This window comes from Hippoglossus stenolepis, chromosome 6, assembly GCF_022539355.2.
Source record: "Hippoglossus stenolepis isolate QCI-W04-F060 chromosome 6, HSTE1.2, whole genome shotgun sequence".
NCBI lineage: Eukaryota > Metazoa > Chordata > Actinopteri > Pleuronectiformes > Pleuronectidae > Hippoglossus > Hippoglossus stenolepis.
The window spans coordinates 15633464-15651716 of NC_061488.1; the positions used below are offsets into that span (position 1 = coordinate 15633464).

Consider the following 18253-nt stretch of genomic DNA (forward strand, 5'->3'; position numbering starts at 1 on the left):
GAGGAGTCACAACAGAAAGGCCAAGCGTTGTCACCCAGAGCTGGAATCATTGTCATTTTTTTTATCAATCTTTAAGGAATCACAAATTGTGTGTAACTCTTTTATTTTATTATTTTCAGATTAATTTCTGCATTTTCTCTGAAAGTAGCAAGAAAATTTGTAAAATTGTGTTGGTATAAAAAGACTGTGCATGGACCCACTACCTTGTAACAGGTAGCTTTTTTAGTCACTGCACCAAAAGGCTGTGTGTGAAAGCAGCTCAGAGGAAATGTGACTCTTTTCTCATGTTTTTTGTTCTCTGTCAGAATCTGGGTTTGACTGATAATTACAATCGGAAGTAGGACACCACATGTTTGGTTGGGGGGGGGTGGGCGTTGCATCAAACAAAATACATACAGTATGTACAGTAAACTGTATGATGACAGATCTCACATCGCTGTGTGTCCGTCTGAATTAACTGGTATTTTAAAGCAACACTTGACCTTTGTGCAGAATGTTTGGAAGAAAATATGAAATAAAAACGATCAGCAACCATAGCAAACATAAAAAACAACAACAGAGAAGATGAAAGTCAAAATCTAAACATCTCACAGTACTGATACGATACAAAACAAAGAGGTTGGCAATGCTTCCAAAAAAGACACCATCGTCAACTGTGTATCTTTTTTCATACTTCATATGATCAATAAATCAGCCGTAAAGTTTCCTGTGTAAAGCTCTGTCAGATTAACAAAGACATCCTGTGAGAATGGACCCAGATTAACCACACATGAAGCCACAAGAAACCCAAAATATCAGGATCAGGATTCAAAGACTGCGTTCAGAAAGGCATTAACACTTGTCAAAGAAAGAAAACCCTTTGTTTTCATACTTAATACAAATTTTATCTTGCAAGGTGAACCCGACCTGGCCTTGGATTCTGGAGCTTTTTTCCCCCTACTTCTTCCTTTGCACTGGCAATCCTCTGTAATTTGATAGAAAAGCAGACATTTCATCCCCCCCCTCAGGCTTCAACTTTTTTTTTTCTTCTCTACCTCCCATTTTGACCTCGTATTACTGGATTTTAATGTCTGCATCGCTTCAGTGGCTCACAGCCCTGAACCGTAGTTAAGTACAAAAAATTAGTTTGAATAGCGTGTTTAATTCTTTAGCTGAATGTCCTTCTTGAAAACACTTGTCCATGACAGTGTGGGGTAAGGTAATCACACACGCACACACACATACACACACGAATTGTCCTGGTTTCATCTTGATGGGACTGTCCTGATTTAGTCCTCCCTAAATCCTGATATATTAGTCTTGTGTGGGCGTCATTAGTACCATTACTCCTATGCCCTTTCCCATAGTAGCCCCTCAGGCCCGCTCTAATTTATTAATCTGTTTTAATGTCTGCTGAATCATGGCACACATCAGGCCTTCCATTCGTCACGTCAGACTGTTAAATGGACCCTTGTGACAGATTTCTGATCCTGTCTGCTCCTGCCGTTTCAGAGCGACTGAAACGCAGGGAGAAGCAGGTCTGAATACCTGAGCAGCGGACGTAACACTGAAACACAGAAAATGAACAATGACAACACATATGACATTTTGAAAAAAGAGGCAGTACAACTGACAACAGGGAACAGAACCACATATTAAAACACAGCTGACCATACATTTTGCCAAGTAACGTCTAAGCTGGTGGCTCGATTTCATTCGTCAGACTGGCACGTTCGGCGGCACTACGGACCTCTCGTCTCCACTGTGATGGCGGATGATGCGCGGTGACTGGCACTAGCTGTGTGCTGCCCAGATGGACGCAGTCTTAGCCCGGAAATAATGATGACTTTCATTATTGATGAATTAGACAGTTGTATTTCCTATTCATGGTTGAGTCTCTCAGATGTCAGAACACAGTGAAGAATGTGTATCATTATTCTGACACAGCTGATTATTACCTCCGCCAAGGAGGTTGTGTTTTCACCCCCTGTCCATTTGTGTGTGTTTTTTCCACAGGATTGCGCAAAAACCACTGGACAGATTTTCATGAGACTTGGTGGAAGGATGGGACATGGACCAAGAAATAATCCATGTTATCACATATTTTCATTGTTTTCCCAGGGAATAAATCATCATGATGAAATAACTCAGGCATATTTAGGGGACTAATATCTATGAGTGTGTGGAATTTCGTGCACCTTGTTTAAATTGAAGGGGATTTTCGGTTCCCTGGTGGACAAAATAAATTTGACTAAAATCCACTTTTTTGGTGATTTTCATTGTGAAGTTCAAAGCTCTGGAAAAAACTGATAAGTGGATCTTTACATGAATTGGTCAAACTACTGCTCCATACACCAAGAATGACCTTACACATTCACCTACTTTTCTCTATTCTTGTATTTTAACTGTCCTGCTCCATGATTTGAGAGCGAAATGACTTTAAAACAACAGTTCAACATTTTGGGGGAAATGTGCTTCTTTGCTTTCTTGCTGAGAGGAAAATGAGAAAATCAATATTACTCTCATGTCTCTGCATTAACTATGGTGCCGACCATTTGACGAGCTGCTCAGCATGTGCTGGTAGGTGTGTTTTTGAACGCTGGACAAAGCCAGGCTAGCTGTTTCCCCCTGCCTCCAGTCTTTGTGCTATGCTAAGATAATCTGCAGGGTGGGAATGTAAACTTGGTATTGATCCTGTCATCTAACCCAATTTTCGAAATAATTCGATTGTTGAAATAATATAATATAAATAATATTGTGATTTGAACTATAGCCTGATATTATATGATTATCATATGAATTCTCATTTTGTTTCACTTCAGCTATAAATGATCAGTTGAGTCTGTAACTGTGACTTTCACTGTAAATAAAAGTGAGATGGAAATGTTGTCCAACTAATGAAATGGTTGATATTTTGATGACATATAGCAGTTTTTTTGGTAGTATAAGTTGGATCTTTTTTTCATAATGGGACGATCACCTTGCTGGGTTTATAATTTAGGTTTAAAACAAGAAAAGCAGCTGATGCTCATGTTAGAGCGGCTGGAATCACTGAATATTTCCTTGATCAATGACTTCAACGATTGCTGTTGATTATTGATTTGTTTGGTTGATTGACTGATTGTTTCAGCACTAGTGTTGAAGGAAACACACTGGCTGCTGTACGCCTGTAATGGGAGAAATAATCTCCAGAGTAAAGTCCAATCCCACTATCACGACAACAGATCTCAGGTGTTAAAGCAACACTGTGCAACTTTTTACCTTAAAATAGCAGCTTCGGAATCAGTCAGATGGTTCTGTGACTTGGGAGAATGGTGTCACTTTCATTCCCACTCCTCAGCCTGAACATCTGTTCACGCTCTAGGTAACTTTGGTGAGCGGGTACGATCTCCTGTGAGAAGTATGTGACGGACTGATACTCTAAGCTTAAGGGCATGGTCACATAAACGTGAATGCGAAGCAAATATTGCAGGTTAAAAGTTCACCAAAGTTTAATACAAAGCCACGGTTTTTATTCACCTCGTGGGACTGAACAGAGGCGACGGTTCACTACTGCTACATTCACGTATCTGTGTCTGTGCCCTAAATTGTCAGAATCAGGCCCAATTTCCAGAGTAAAGCTGAACTGTAGTTAAAAAGTTAAAAACAGTTACAAGTCAAAAGAAAACAGTTTTTATCTCTGATATTCAATGAAGAAACTTTAAAAATATGAATAATTCCAAACAGAGTTTGGTGTGCTTGTTACAGTGGCAGCTCTTCTGGTTCAGGAAGCCGGGGATCATGGGTAATATCCACCATTCAGTAGTCTTTTAGTTCAGTGAGTGGGACTACGCAGTCAAGAGATTGATAGAATTGCTCGAGAAACCAAGGACAACAGAATGATTCACCTCGAGTGTCTACAGAGGGCGCTCATGCTCAGCAAAAGTTACACAGTGTTGCTTTAAAACCTCATGGTACATTCAGATTACCACAATCAAATGATAAAAAGGCGAATGAATAACACCGGCACCGTGGGCCCAGTTTCATCAACCAACTGTCAATGGCACACGGTAAGATGAAGACGGATGCAGTTCGATCCAAAGTATCACTGACTAGTGATTATAAGTGACGCCGTTACAAGAACCTCCGAAGGCACGGACACGGGTGAATGAACATGTTCCTTCTCACCAAATCAGATTCAGAAAAGAAATCTGAAAATATTGAAAAATACAAAACACAACTTCTCATCATGGCCCTCTGACACTGAGACCTCCATTAATAAGAAACCGTGAGGACTAAAGTTTTGAGAAAAGCATGTAGCAATCTTAGCAATAACAACAAGGCTGAAACTACTTTGGCACATGAATGGAAGTAAGGCATCGTATCATTCTAGAGTTAAAAAGGGAAATAAAAAGAGATGAAATGGAGCATTGTTCCCAACCAGCAAAAATATTAAAACAGACCTATGTCAAAAAAAAGCTCAAGCATTTACTGTTAATAAAGTATCTGACAGCACACTCTGCTCGTGTGCTGCTTCATACCTGCAAACACTGCAAAATACTGTAGTATGGTGGCACCTCCAGAAAAGAGAAAAAACTGGCAACTTTCACAAATTAAAGGGAAAAAAAAAACACAAAGCAAGATTGGACGTTGAAAAATAGCAGAATCTGTCTTTGTGTCATGACGTTGACCTGAATGTTGATATTGCGAGGGCGAGGATCAGGGAGAGGGGCGAGATGTCCAGGCTCCAGGCTCTCGAGCCACGGGCACTCATACCTGAAACACACACACACACATAAAATAAAGATGATAAGCTGATGTTAAAACCTGCGGGAGGAAGCGGACACTGCTGGCAGCAACCCTCTGAGACATCCACCTGAAATACACACCACTGATCTAAGGCCCTGTTCAGAACTGGTGTTAACATCCTACCTAAGAGTGGTCAGCTCTTAATTTGTATGTTCAAAATTTGTCCTGAATGTTTCTCCTGTGACCACTTGTGATTGGCTCTCACTTTCCCGCTGTATTTGCAAACAATCATTTGTGCTTGCAAAGACCAAACGATGTTGCTTTTACACAGCCCTGAGTTTGCCGATGCGCCCGATGACAATGTTTGTGTTTGTGTCTGGGCGAGCGAGAAAGAGAGAGTGAAAGAGAGGGAGCGAAGTCAGGAGGGGAGCGGAAAGAATCAATGAGCTGCAGAAAGATTTTACCTATTTGAGGAAAAAGTTTCACTCATTCTGTGGAGATTGGTGTTTATATTGCCGCCACAAACAAATCGATGTCTGAACACAGAGAAGCTTAAAAAGACGAAAAAGACGAAACATTGTGAGACTGTAGTAGGTTGTCAGCTGAGTAGGTGGTCCTTCCTCGGTGGCTAAATGCAGTAGTGTGCACACAGTGAACAGAATGTGGTCACATACGTCCCTGACCACCTTTGTACGTGGTCTGAGTGCGTTCAGACCTCTACCTATGCTGACCGCTTGTGATCGGATCATGGCCTGTCACGATAATTACTTATTGTTCGATATATGGACATGACCATGATCTATTTTTGCCGACCTCAATATTGCCTGTCTGATTACTGTAGAAACAGCCGACCTATCAGAGGGTTCACATTCATGTTTTCAACAGTCACACCAACCATAAGTCAATAATCCAATCACAACCCCAGACCACAGCCCCATATAGACCACTATATATACCATCGATGTTACATAATTGCCATGTATATATATATCGTATATAGAACAGTGACACGGACGAGTCTCTTTCTGTTTACTTTCCTGAGTTGTTGGTTTGAAAAAATCCGTGGTCAAACCGGGAGCAGACGTTTTTTTGTTGTGTTTGTTTTTGCCTTGATTTAACTGGATTGTGTTTTGCTTGTGAGGGAGAATGCAATGGACTTTCTAATACACGGATTGAACTCTGAACACTGAGACACTGAGACACACGAAAAGGTCTTAAAATGACAATATTAACGTTTATCGTCTAAGACAATATGATGCCTTTATAAGTGAAAGGCCTAATCGGATCACTTGTCAACAGACCAATGTTATAACCGGTTCTGAACGGGGTCAAAGTTTAAGTTACTTGTTGATCCAACTGAAAACAGATTAGCTACAAATTAGATAGTGTACTTGGCTTTTCAAAATTTCAAACATAAACACTGGTGTTTTGAAGTGGTATTTATTAAAAGCTAATCTAATTCCCGGCTTGTGCCTGTGATTGTCAGTAAAATGTGTTTAGGGAGTTGGGTGTAAAGGGACCAGAAGCCTAAAGCAGTTTGCTCTCATCACTTCACACTCCTCATGTATGATTTAAGTCAGTCAATTAGCTCTTTAGAGATCACTGACTACTTTCACTGTAATGACATAATATTCATATAAAACCCTTTCCTGAATTGAAAACATATTACTGATGCAAAAGAAACCTCCTAAACCATTTCTGACGGTCCTGAGTAAATTGCTCCTGTGAACACAGCACTCTCTTTGCCTGCTAATTTGTTTTGCCCACATATTTTTCTTTGCAATAGCCAAAGAATCTCTGGGGAAACAGTAGGCAATATTTCAAAATGAAATTTGAAAGAAAAGTCAGCGTGGAATTCTATCTCTCTCTCAACTGCTGTTTTCTGGGATTCAACACGGAATATTAACAATGCAAATTAGCATTTAGAGCAGAGAGAGGGAGAGCCCCCCCTGGTGTCCCACAGGACAGTAATAGCATCTAGTAAAAAGAGGAAGTCAACCCGTGCAACAGAGATGGATTGTGCTGCATATTTCAGCAAAATATAAGGCTACAGGAGCACAGCAGGAGTAATGGTGAGTCAACGGAGGACAAAATGTCCTTGTCAGGTTATAAAAGTGTTAAGTGACTCCATTATAATAGTGGATAAATAATAAAGGAAATAGTTGCCCTGACAGACTGAGGTTTGGCTGAATCTACATGTACATGGTGTCATCACCAGATTTCACTGCTGAGGCTGAAACATCAAAATAAGTTTTTCTTTCACCTGAGGCGACTGAAACCAAAACTACTACTTGAAACTGAAATAACTACTTGAGGATCCTTCCATCCATCCTTCCATCCATCCATCCTTCCATCCATCCATCCGTCCTACAACTTTTTTGTTTAAAAAACTGCAAAATAAAACGATTTCTGTCCATACGATGGGACCACTCACATACTCTGGGCATGCACCTGCCAGTGTACACAGATAATAGAATAATTACTTGTGTCCTACACAAATAAGCAGTTGTATCATTGTAAAATGCAGAAGTTAACAGCACAGCAGCTGTTAGCAAAGACAGCAGGGCCAATAAGGCTTGTAATTGATTATCCATGCAGCTGGTATCCAGGGCTAATCCCTCTTTTCTTTCCGGAAGAGGGGTCATGCCTGACAAATCTGCCAAGGCTAAGTTGAGACCGAAGAAACACAATCAGCAAGTGGTTGTGTCAACATCATCGTTCCATCAAACATCTCAGTTTCTGCCCGTCCAGACTAAAACGCTACACTGGAGTCTTCAAACTTAAAAGGGGCCAGCCACTAATCCAAAACGTAGCCACGTTGGGGTAGCCATAGGAATAAACAACCACTCACACTCACTGTTTAAAGAGTAATCAACCTAACCCCATGCTGCGTCTTTAGACTGCGGGAGGAAGCCAGAGTTTCCACACAGACACAGGGGGAACATGCAAACAGAAAGACTAGAAAGAACCAGGAACCTTCTTGCTGTGAGGCCACAGTGGTAACCACTGTTCCACCATGCCGCCCCTATTTGAACTTAATATATTGATAAACCCCCTCCCAATCACAAACTTACTTAATTGGTGGATTCGTATAGGGTCCGAGGCCGGGCCGAGCCCTCCTTCACTCAGAGTCTGAATGTGGATGATGTAGTCGTCGTCGTCCTCGGGGAGGGTCAGCTCTGCTGTACAATTGGATGTCGTGAGTGTGTTTACCTCTTTGTGTCTCTGCCTCCTGTATGACAGCTAAATAGAGGGAAGAGAAACAAGGTGGGTGACACAGCGTAATGTATATGTATGTGTAAATATGCAGGGGGAAAAACTCACTTGGTAGCCCGTTACTTCACACTCTGATTCCATAGCCACCACAGGTTCCCAGTAAAGAGACAGCTGAGAGCCAATTAGAGTCCATTCAATGTTGAGTGGAGGCTGAGCTGGTGCTGCATGAGAAATAAAAACAATACATTTCTATTGGTCACCACAGACATCCCACATTTCTCCTATGGCATAATACGACTTCTAAGAATAAGATTAGAAGTAAATATTCGATCTGATCTCTGTGTATTGAAGATGCAAATATGCCTCAAGTTTTTCAAGCAGCTAACAAAAGCTGGGATTCAAACCTTCCATAGAACTCAAATCAGTGTGGCAGCAGCAGCAGCAGCAGCAGCAGCAGCAGCAGGGTGTGTTGGCGCTGAAACTTACGGGGCTTTTTTGTGGTAACATTGATTGCAGGGAGGAAGGGGCCGGTCCCCGCTGTGTTGAAGGCGCTGACTGTCAGGAAATACTGCGTGTTTCCAGCCAAGCCGCTCACTGTGACCGAGGTTTGGTTCCAAGGCACCCTGACCTTCCCCATGGTCTCCGGTTTAGTGTCGTCCTCCCAGTAAACCACCTGTTTGAGATGGAGAGCACGTCATCTGGGATCGAACTGTGACACACGGAGCAAAACGTCGACACTGGCAACATGCTTTTTCTATCCCCTGCAGTATTGGCTGTTGTCTTTGAGGTCTGGAGACATGTGGTGATGTGTAATGATTTCCTCTGGCTATATCTTCTGAGGAATTTAACCTAATATCATTGCAAAGACTTGAATGTGCTTTTATAACTCATACGAATATTTCGGAGGCACAATAAGGCTGAAATGAAAGATTAGATTCCTTAATAAGCCATCTGCAGATAATTTTGATCAATGAATTCATTACTGAATCATTAAAATGAAAAAGAAAAAAATTTAATTTATCTTTCTCACCTTTTACATTCATTATGGAAGAGATTACAATATACATATATATGAAAAAGAAACAATGATAATTAATTAATTATATAATTATATATTATAAACACAAATGCATATACATACAAATGTGCACGTGGAAAAACACCAAAATTATGAGGATAAAGAACATATACATGTATAAACTCATACACATGGATACAGTAAATATCCAGAAATTTATGAATATATCTTTCAAATAATTTCTACATACATTTTAAAGAAATGCATCTGATTATATATCATCCCAACCTCCATTTAACTCTCCTACAATTTTAGTTACATCTCACCCCACCGATCCGCAATGTATTCGAGTCACAATGCTATAAAACTGAAATGCATAATGACAGTCATTTCTTTGTTTTCCCTGACCAATAGATTTTCTGTTAAATCATAACAGCACAACAATACACCAGTCTATGTTGTGCAACACGGCCTCGTGTGATCACTATTCTCCTCTGATTATCATCGGACTTATTAAAAATGCAAGTAAATTATACAATAACTGATTAAGTTCCATCATGTACTCTTTCATCATCATCATTATTCAGTGTTTGCTGATGTTGATATCACTGAGATCGCTCAGATATGAAATGACACAAACACTTTCTTTCCCGGATGGAAAACATTGAGACCTCTTTGAATTTACTGAGCAGAAGAAGAAGAAGAACATCAGCATCTTACATTAAAGCTCTTTGATCGTCCTGATTATTCAGTCAGAAGCAAACAGACAAAGCAATCAGGGTGTCCCAGTTTTCCAAGGTAGGAGAGAACGCAATCTCACTGCAAATGTGATCGTTTAATATTCCTGTTTTATTTAGAGAACACAGACGAGACTAAAGATCCGTTCCCCTGGTGCAGCTGTGCTATCAATAGTCAGTTGTTGGTGTGATATTGTGCACTTCTTGCTGCCCTGAAGTGTGAAGAAGTGCTGCAGCTCAGTCCATCATGAGGCTTTGTATCACGATATCCTATAACTGACAGCAACATGAAAAGCAAAGTGGACGAGGCAATTTCCTTTGTTCTCTTGAAAACTCCCTTGACATGTTTTCTGTCGTGCTGCTACAAAGAACGGTATAATTTTGACTGCAACAGACGCCCGGCTGAAACGCTTATTTCCATGGCGAAGCAAAGTTCCGAAGTGATTGGGTTTTTTGGTACTACAGGGGTGAGGACAATTATTTTAACTGTGAGGTGCTGTGCTGCGTGATTTCTTTCTCCATTTAAAAGAGTGAAACATTTATTTCTCTCCGTTTTTTTTCTTACCTCGTAGCCCAGAACTCTTTCAGGGGTGAAGGAGATCGCCTGCCAATTCACCTCAATCTCGGAGGCTGAGACACTTCTGGCCCAAACTCCTGCTGGCATCCCACTTGGCTCTGAAAGGAGACAACAGGAGACTGAGCGCCGCCGCCTCCGTCCAACAGCACAGAGACAAGCAGAACAGATCTCTTCAGTTTTTTCACGTTCATAACCGCGCGGTGTTCTTGTTCATCTCTACTCGGGTGAATCGTTACAGCAGGTGCTGCTGGTAAACACACCGTTTCAGACTGACCCTCTCTCTGCGCGTCGAGAGGTACCATTGATATAGATGCCAATAGATTTGTTGTTTGTACTTTGGCACAGCCATTCAAAAGAGTGGTGATATTTACAGGCAATCTGCCGATCCTTATATAAATGTGTTTTAGTTTTCCAGCTTTACTTTAAAAAGATTTATTTTCCTGCAAGTCGCTTTATTTATCAAGTGCTTTCAGCCCGGTGGATCCAATAAAGCCGATTTCATGATCTTTGTCCTTTCGTAAAAAAAAGGAAAAAGCTTTTGCAAAAAATCCCACTCACATTCATTCCCTTACCTATCTCTGCAGAGTAGATGGTGACCACAGGGCTGAAGGGACCCTGTCCTTTGCTGTTGTAAGTTCCGACCTTGACATGAAACGGAGAGAAGGGCAGGATGCTGTCGTTGCGGTACACGTAGCGCGACGCGCCGGGGGCGGAGGTGGCCACGTGGGTCCAGCTGACTTCTCCGAAGGCGCGGAAAGCAATGATGTAACCAAAGCTCTCACCATTCTGCAGTTCTTCGGGGACAGGCTGAGAGTGAAACACAAAACTATAGTGATATTAAAACATATACAAACCGCTCACGTTCAACCCCGCCGCCGGGCTGACACAATCACCACCCACTCTCATGATGCCAAAAGGAAGCATGTGACCTACAAATTGCTTTTGTGACCCACCTGACGAAATGAAATGAGCAGTAAAATGCCATTTAAAAAAAGTCTAAGCTCATTACAGGGCGTCCGTTGCAGCTTTTAAAATGAGAAGTCATTTCTGCATTTAATGAAATGAGAATAATTTAAATGAGGAGATAGCTCCTGCCACAAAATGGTTTCTTCAATATCTACATTATTTTGCAGCGGCACCGGCCCGGCTCACTCCACTGCTGTGATTCGGATGAACAGTAATTCATCACAGATTGAAGCCTCACAAGTGACAATAACTGTCAGATTCAGTGTAACGCCTGTCTACACTTTGCTAGTGACTCTTTAACTAAGACATTACAACCACAGCAGCGCCAGACGTCAATTGACCCCGCATTTACGACACTCACAGGCCAAAGGGAGCAGGAGCTTTGATTTAGTGTAGAAATATTAAACAGCTCATTCAACAAAATAGCCCACTGACTGCAGCCGTTGAGATTAAGAGAGACTGGAACATGAGACTGTTGACTTACCTCCCATGTGATGACCAGTTCAGATCTGCTTCCGCCTCCTCCGCCCACGTCACCGGGAGCTGCATCAGGGACTACACAACGCAGACCTCGTTCACACATGTGCATGAGAATCACTTCAGGCTTCATGATATTGTACAAAATGGAAACAGTGGTATAAACGTGAATGATGGCGGCGCGCTACCATCTGCAAGTGCAACTATTCAGCTCTTATTGTAAAATCGTATGTGTCCTATTGTAATGTTTGCTTTTTTATGATTCATTATTGTTTTTCTGTCTATGGATATTTTAATCAAAACCGGTTTATATTTCTTGCAGAGGACAGGTGGAGGTTTTCTATCTGATCCGGACGAATCAGGAGATGTTTTGTACCTGCGTCCTCTGTCCTGGTCTTGACGGACACAGGGCTGGGTTCTCCGACTCCAACGCTGTTCTTGGCCAAAACCCGAAACTCGTACTCCACCCAGGCGTTGAGGTCGACCACAGTGGCTGTCAGCGTGTTCCCATAAATTATCTCAGGGACTAGGAGAAAAAATAATCATGAGATTGATTCTGATTAAAATGGGAAATAATGCATAATAAATAATACACCCAGGTTCATGGGGCTTAAAAGGCCTCACCTTCCTTTACATTACATAGGTAACGTAATGTAACGTAAGGTTAGCAGTGAGACAAACTGTCTGCTGTCAGCTAACACTAGTGCTAAACTACTTTTTGCTGCGACTGGAGGGAATCAGAAAAGTAAAACAGTAAAACATGGAGCTCAAACAAATGAAAAGGCTCTGTACCGTTCAGATGAACTTCAGTATTAGGTGATCGTTATCTTTGGGTTCATCACTACAACCAATTTATTTCTCATTAAACAGAAATCTGATCCATTGTTAAATAATACTGATTATAGCAGCTTTAATTTGGCTTGACTTGAACCTTTTCCCCCTCTTTCTTGTTTAATATGGATTGCAGCCACTTTGGTTTATGTTATAACATTATGTATTTCGTAGATAGGAACTACACTGTTGTGCATATATTTTCACCGTTTTGACCCTCAACATTAGGGTCAAAACCTATTAAAATCCTACAACCTCTCCCTGCTGAAGGGAAAAGAGAAATAAGAGAATATCCCCGAGGGGCTCTATGAATTATCTGGATAACGTCACGTGTGCTGTAAAAGGAAAATTCATCTTCAAGGGTTGCGTACCTGTGTTGACCCGCTGCCAGCCCACAGTGAAGGGGGTCCTGGTCTGGATGAGGTAATTGGTGATGGGGCTGCCGTTGTCTCTGCCTGGGCTCCAGGTCAGCTGAGCTGTGCTGTCTGTCACCTCCTCCACCGTCACAGAGTCTGGTGGGCTGGGGGGGCCTGGCTCAATCACACGAACACACACTGTGAGGTTCGTGCAGCGGCAAGAATGTTGATGCAAATGTTTAAACGTGCACATGCTGGAGTTTAAAGCTTTCACTGTGTATTATTTCTGCATACAATTCTAGAATTACCACCCTGTAGCTGAAGGCCCCAACCATCCACTGTGGCTTCGGTTAACATGTTCTTTTTCCAGTTCATATTCATCGTTGAGTCCAAGTCACAAGTGGTTACAATTTTAAGGAACTTACTAAAGGCAGACTTGAAATATTTGTTTAATTCCCTCATGATGTTCTAGAGATGCTGAGTTTACAAAACCAAAAAAATAGTTTCGTAAGGTCACACTGACCTTTGACCTTTAACCACCAAAACCTAATAACTTTACCAAAGGGATTCCCTGGAGGTAGCCCTGAGATATCGGGTTCAAAATGTGTTTTGTGAGGTCACAGCGACCATGAGCGTTGACCATCAAAATCAAATTGGTTCATCCTTGAGTTCAATTCAAAGTTTGTACCAAATTTGAAGTAATTCCCTTGAGGCGTTCTTGTGTTCACAATAATGGGATGAACTGATAGAAAGAAAACATGAAAACAAAATGCCTCTGGCCAATTACTGTCGCCAGAGCGGAGGCATGAAATCCCATCTACCTGAACTGTCCTGCTCCCAGTCTGCTGTGCTTAGCTGAAATCCTCTATTTACGAATCAACAGCAACAGGAAGAGAAAAAAAACATTTTTAAAAAGCTTTGACTTTAATGTGAACTAATGTCCTTCACAAGGAATACAAATATAATTCAAGATTTATCCTCCAACATTCACCCAACTTGTGATCCTTCCCTCTCAGGCTGCTCCACGGTAAGTGATCGATGAAACAGTCCAGACTAAGCGGGGGGGCAGGGAGTCAAATTAAAAGGTAAAACATGAAAAAAGACCTCACAGCCCTGAAGAAAACCAGAGCTTTATCATTTATTTTCATTATCCTGCCAATTAAGTGGCGTGATGGTTTACTTTAGCCTCATCTCCTGTTTCCTGTTCTAATGAAGGTGTCAGCTCATCAGAAATAATAGACCACTAGAGAGCAGCGAGACAGCCCGCAGAATAATAACGCCCCCTGCTCTGCTCACACTATCGCTGGCTCTGAAGTGCTTTCTAATCTGGAGGAGAACTATTGTAATTAACAAAGTGATAAATGATTATTTTGATAAACAATAAGTGCACTGGAATCGTGTACGGGGAATTTTGTATTGATGGTTCGTGCAGGATCTGTGGTACGAATGTAACAAGTAACTGAGGAACATTTTTTTTCTTGAATCTGCTGCCCACATACATTTGGACTTTGGCTTTAGAGATATTGATCTTTGTAAAACTCTTTAGCAGCCCCTGATAAAAAATTTAAAAAAACTTTAATAAACCGGCCTCATTAATACATAAGTAATCATGGAGCACACAATCAAGGATCAATTTCTTATCCTCTTAATTAGATTTCCGTGGCAGAGGTAAAAAGGAGCTGTCAGTGTCTTGAGGGTGTTCAAATAAACTGTTATAAATATGGATTGGCTGTCTGGGCTTTTATTGTGAAGCTGGCACAGAGAATCTGGCTATATTATCATTTCCTACAATAGTAATATTATTTTGATCTGAACTGAATATGAGGCTCATTTGTTAAAGGTGCTGTCACACATGTCAGATGCAAATCTAGACAATATGAGATGAAATAACAATGTTAAAACACATTGCTGTTCTGGCAGTTGTGACGGGTGTCTCCGTGTGTATGATGAGGAGGATGATGATGATGATGATGATGATGATGATGATGATGACAATGCAGCTGTCAAACCAGCGCAAGTGCTCGCCAAGTGGTTTGAAAGCGAATGACCATGATGTTAACCGCAACAGTGACCTTCTCCAAAACCACCAGTGTCCAGTGGTGGAGTGTTTGTGGGGCGTCATGGAGTGGGCCTCCAAAACATTCTCAACTGCAGCTGTTCTAGAAAAACAAAACAAGAACCCTGCAGATTGATCACTCAAGAGTCTTTGTATCGGGAGCGATTATTATTGACCTTCAGTTCTACGAGAGGAGCGGAGTGAAACGGGATCGGAAACAGCACCCAGCAGGATTACTGAGCCACGGCTAATTTGACATCATTGCAATAATGTGTCTACTGCCAACAACAACAATAGTTGCGACTATTACGATTGTGATCTTATGGACTGTATGTTCCTGCCATCACACTCACTCCAAGGTATAATCACACTGACGTAATCACGATCACAGGTAAATGAGTCCTGCATTATTCACACTGTTGTCGGAGCATTCAGATTTCATTTTTGAGCTCACGTAAACGCAGCCACTGAGTGGTTGGAGTCTGTTTAAAAGTTTTCTCGCCTACCTCTCGTATTATTAAGCCACAAAGATATTTTTTCTTTTATTTGTCCAGTTTGAGTTGAGTTTATCAATCTCTGAGATTTCTCCACGTCAAGAGAAATGGGAGAGGGTGGAAATTTTGTTTGTGCTGCTAACAGCTTTGAAAAATGACATTTATAAAGAAATCAATAGCAACATCTCTTTCTAAATTCAGCGTCCCCGTTGATAATCCACACAACAAAGGAGAGTTTCTCTGGTTTAAAGTCATTCAGATGAAAACAGCTTCTTCTGTCCGTTATCCCACCAGTGACAGGTACACTGTGTCACTGGCAGTGGTCGAAAGTGAATTATTGTTATTTCCATTTGATCACATTTTAACATTTAAGAGGGAAATATTGCACCGACTGTTACAGTTACTCCACATTTGAAAGATATTATGTTAAAAACATTAAAAATAACTATATATTAAATTGTTCTAATTAAATACAATTAAAAGAAGTAATATTGTCCAAAATCGAATTAAAAAAGGAAATCCATGAATCGTGTGACTCTTATGAGGGCCCCAATCCCAGAGCTTGGACTCACTAACCACACTAATCTGACAGTTAATAAAGAAGGTAAAACTAGTTAAACCTCCACCAGCTACTAAAGTGACATGAAAATTGCAAATTGATGCATCAGTATTGACATTCTAGTAATGACAAATATAACTATGCCATAGTTATTAGCCCTTTATCAGCACATTGCATATTGGGATCAGATAAATAAACCACCTACACAGAAATGTTCTGGAAAGAGCTCAAATTACAGGCAGGACAAATTTACATTCTCTAAAATAGTTGAAAGGAATATTTGTTATATTAGAAATATATTAGTAAATAAGATGACCCCCTCAGAATATTTATTTTGATCCACACCAAATCTCACCTGTTGATAGATATTAGCACTATGCATGTGCCTGATTTTTTTCATAGTCTTTGCATTATTTCTGACGCATATCACATCCTTCCTCCAAGTTTCGTTTAAATCTGTCCGGTAGTTTTTGCATAATCTATCTTACAAACAAACAATCAAACAAACATATTATTACCTCCTTGGTGAAAGTAATAATACGTCAGTCACAGGGGCCAGTACTTTCACTTTTGGTACTTTAGGTCCAGTGCAGGACTTTTACTTGTAATTCAGTATTTTTACATAGTTTATTGTTGCTGTTACTACTGGTTCAAATACAGTTTTTTTCTGAGTATGGTGCTGAACATTGAGTGTTAACCTGTGTCCTTCATGGGTCATAGGTATAAAGGTATGTGGGGGTTTTACAAACTGGATAATGACCCGACTGTTAATCGACATGTGGCCACAGTCCATTGGTTAGACGTTTACAATCAAGAAAACTCACTCTTTACCCTCCATGGCTGTTTTTTCTGCCCAGCTCCAAACATTTGAAGCTGTTCGATCCAAGCAATGAGACGTCCATGACAGCTGCTGTGAGCAGGGAGTGTAAATAATGCACAGTCTGAGTCACGGACAAGTTCCCCTCTCCAGTCGATACCGGGGCAATCCATTTCCAGGGCCCTGATATCGCTTCTGCTGGAGAACTGGCGTCCTTTCCACTTAGTCGTCAGCCGTTCGGAAAGGAGTGCTTATGAATGCCATTTGCCTGAGATCTCCAACATGCCAAATTGAATCACTGGCAAGTATCCTTACAAGACAAAGATATGGATCCAACCTTTTCAAATCCTGACACCAAAATCATCCCTCACCTCGTCTGACATTTAACACACGTGGTGTCAATTTGCTGGGCTATTTGGCGTATTGATCAATGGCAGAAACATCCCACCTCTCACTCTGCACAAACCTGCCACTCCCTGAAACAAGTTGTTCGGTTTTGTTCTGCCCGATGCAGCCCTCTGCAACTGCGTCTCTCCGGAGCCATACAAACCGCATGAGCGAGCACAGACAGGCTTCTAAACATTCATCTGTCAAACCGCAGCAGCACTGAAAATTGTACATTAAAAAGAGAGACCGAAGGAACACCAGAACACGTTCTTAAACACTCAGAGCTCATATTCCTGTGATTTCACACATTACTCTCAAGTCTTTCACTTGCACAAGCATCCCTCAATGCAAAATAAAAGAAAAGCAATTTGATATAATCAAGCAGCCACTGGTAGGAATAAGAAGGACATAAATACTGTGGGTTCTGGTGATAGTCTGGTGGTATGATTTTCATGAGGATAAAAGCATTTTTGTCTGAAAGAAAACCCATTTGAGTTTAAAAAACCGAAGTGAACATTATATGCCCTGATAGTCAACTTTCCTTTTATTCTCAGTAAAACATATTCATGATAGAAAGGCATACCTTCGCTCAACAGTCCCCTAAAGCAGAGTTCACACATTGTCCGAGTGCTCGGATCGCTCTGCAGTTCACATTACATGACCTGCTGTCTTGTGATCAGGAGTCTTGCAGTTGTTTTGAGTTCACACCACATGACTGACTGGCGACGGGGGGGGGGGGTCACACACAACACAATGTTTCACCAGGAGAAACCAGCGGCTGGTACGTTTAACCACAACACACAGGGAATCCAACTGATCCTCTTCCTGCTCAGAAAGACACATTAAGCTTGAGGAGGTACAAACGCTTTAGTGGACGTCACAGTTGTAAAAAACAAGAGTGCAGCTCAGGCCCAGATTTTTTAATCAAACCGCCCTGAAAGCTAAAGGAACCCGACCCAAACCCGACAGGTATTCTTCTGCCAAAACCTGATCCCAGCCCGATGTAGATAATATGCACTCAGTGTGTGTTACCCTGTCCCTCACACACATGGTTA

At 41.3% G+C, this 18253-nt stretch overlaps 1 protein-coding gene across 1 annotated transcript in view; it reads right to left on the reverse strand.

The window, feature by feature from the left end:
• Positions 1-3716: 3716 nt before the first annotated feature.
• The window catches only part of LOC118111660 (contactin-3), a 38005-nt gene continuing 23468 nt past the window's right edge, over positions 3717-18253 (reverse strand). Inside the window, exons 15-23 of the mRNA XM_035160450.2 lie at positions 12901-13059; positions 12075-12224; positions 11706-11776; positions 10828-11062; positions 10244-10353; positions 8410-8596; positions 8032-8144; positions 7782-7950; positions 3717-4734 (exon numbers count right to left, since the gene is read on the reverse strand). Of these exons, the coding sequence (XP_035016341.1) occupies positions 4637-4734; positions 7782-7950; positions 8032-8144; positions 8410-8596; positions 10244-10353; positions 10828-11062; positions 11706-11776; positions 12075-12224; positions 12901-13059 (1292 nt within the window). The 3' untranslated portion in view covers positions 3717-4636. The remainder of the gene's footprint in view (positions 4735-7781; positions 7951-8031; positions 8145-8409; positions 8597-10243; positions 10354-10827; positions 11063-11705; positions 11777-12074; positions 12225-12900; positions 13060-18253) is intronic.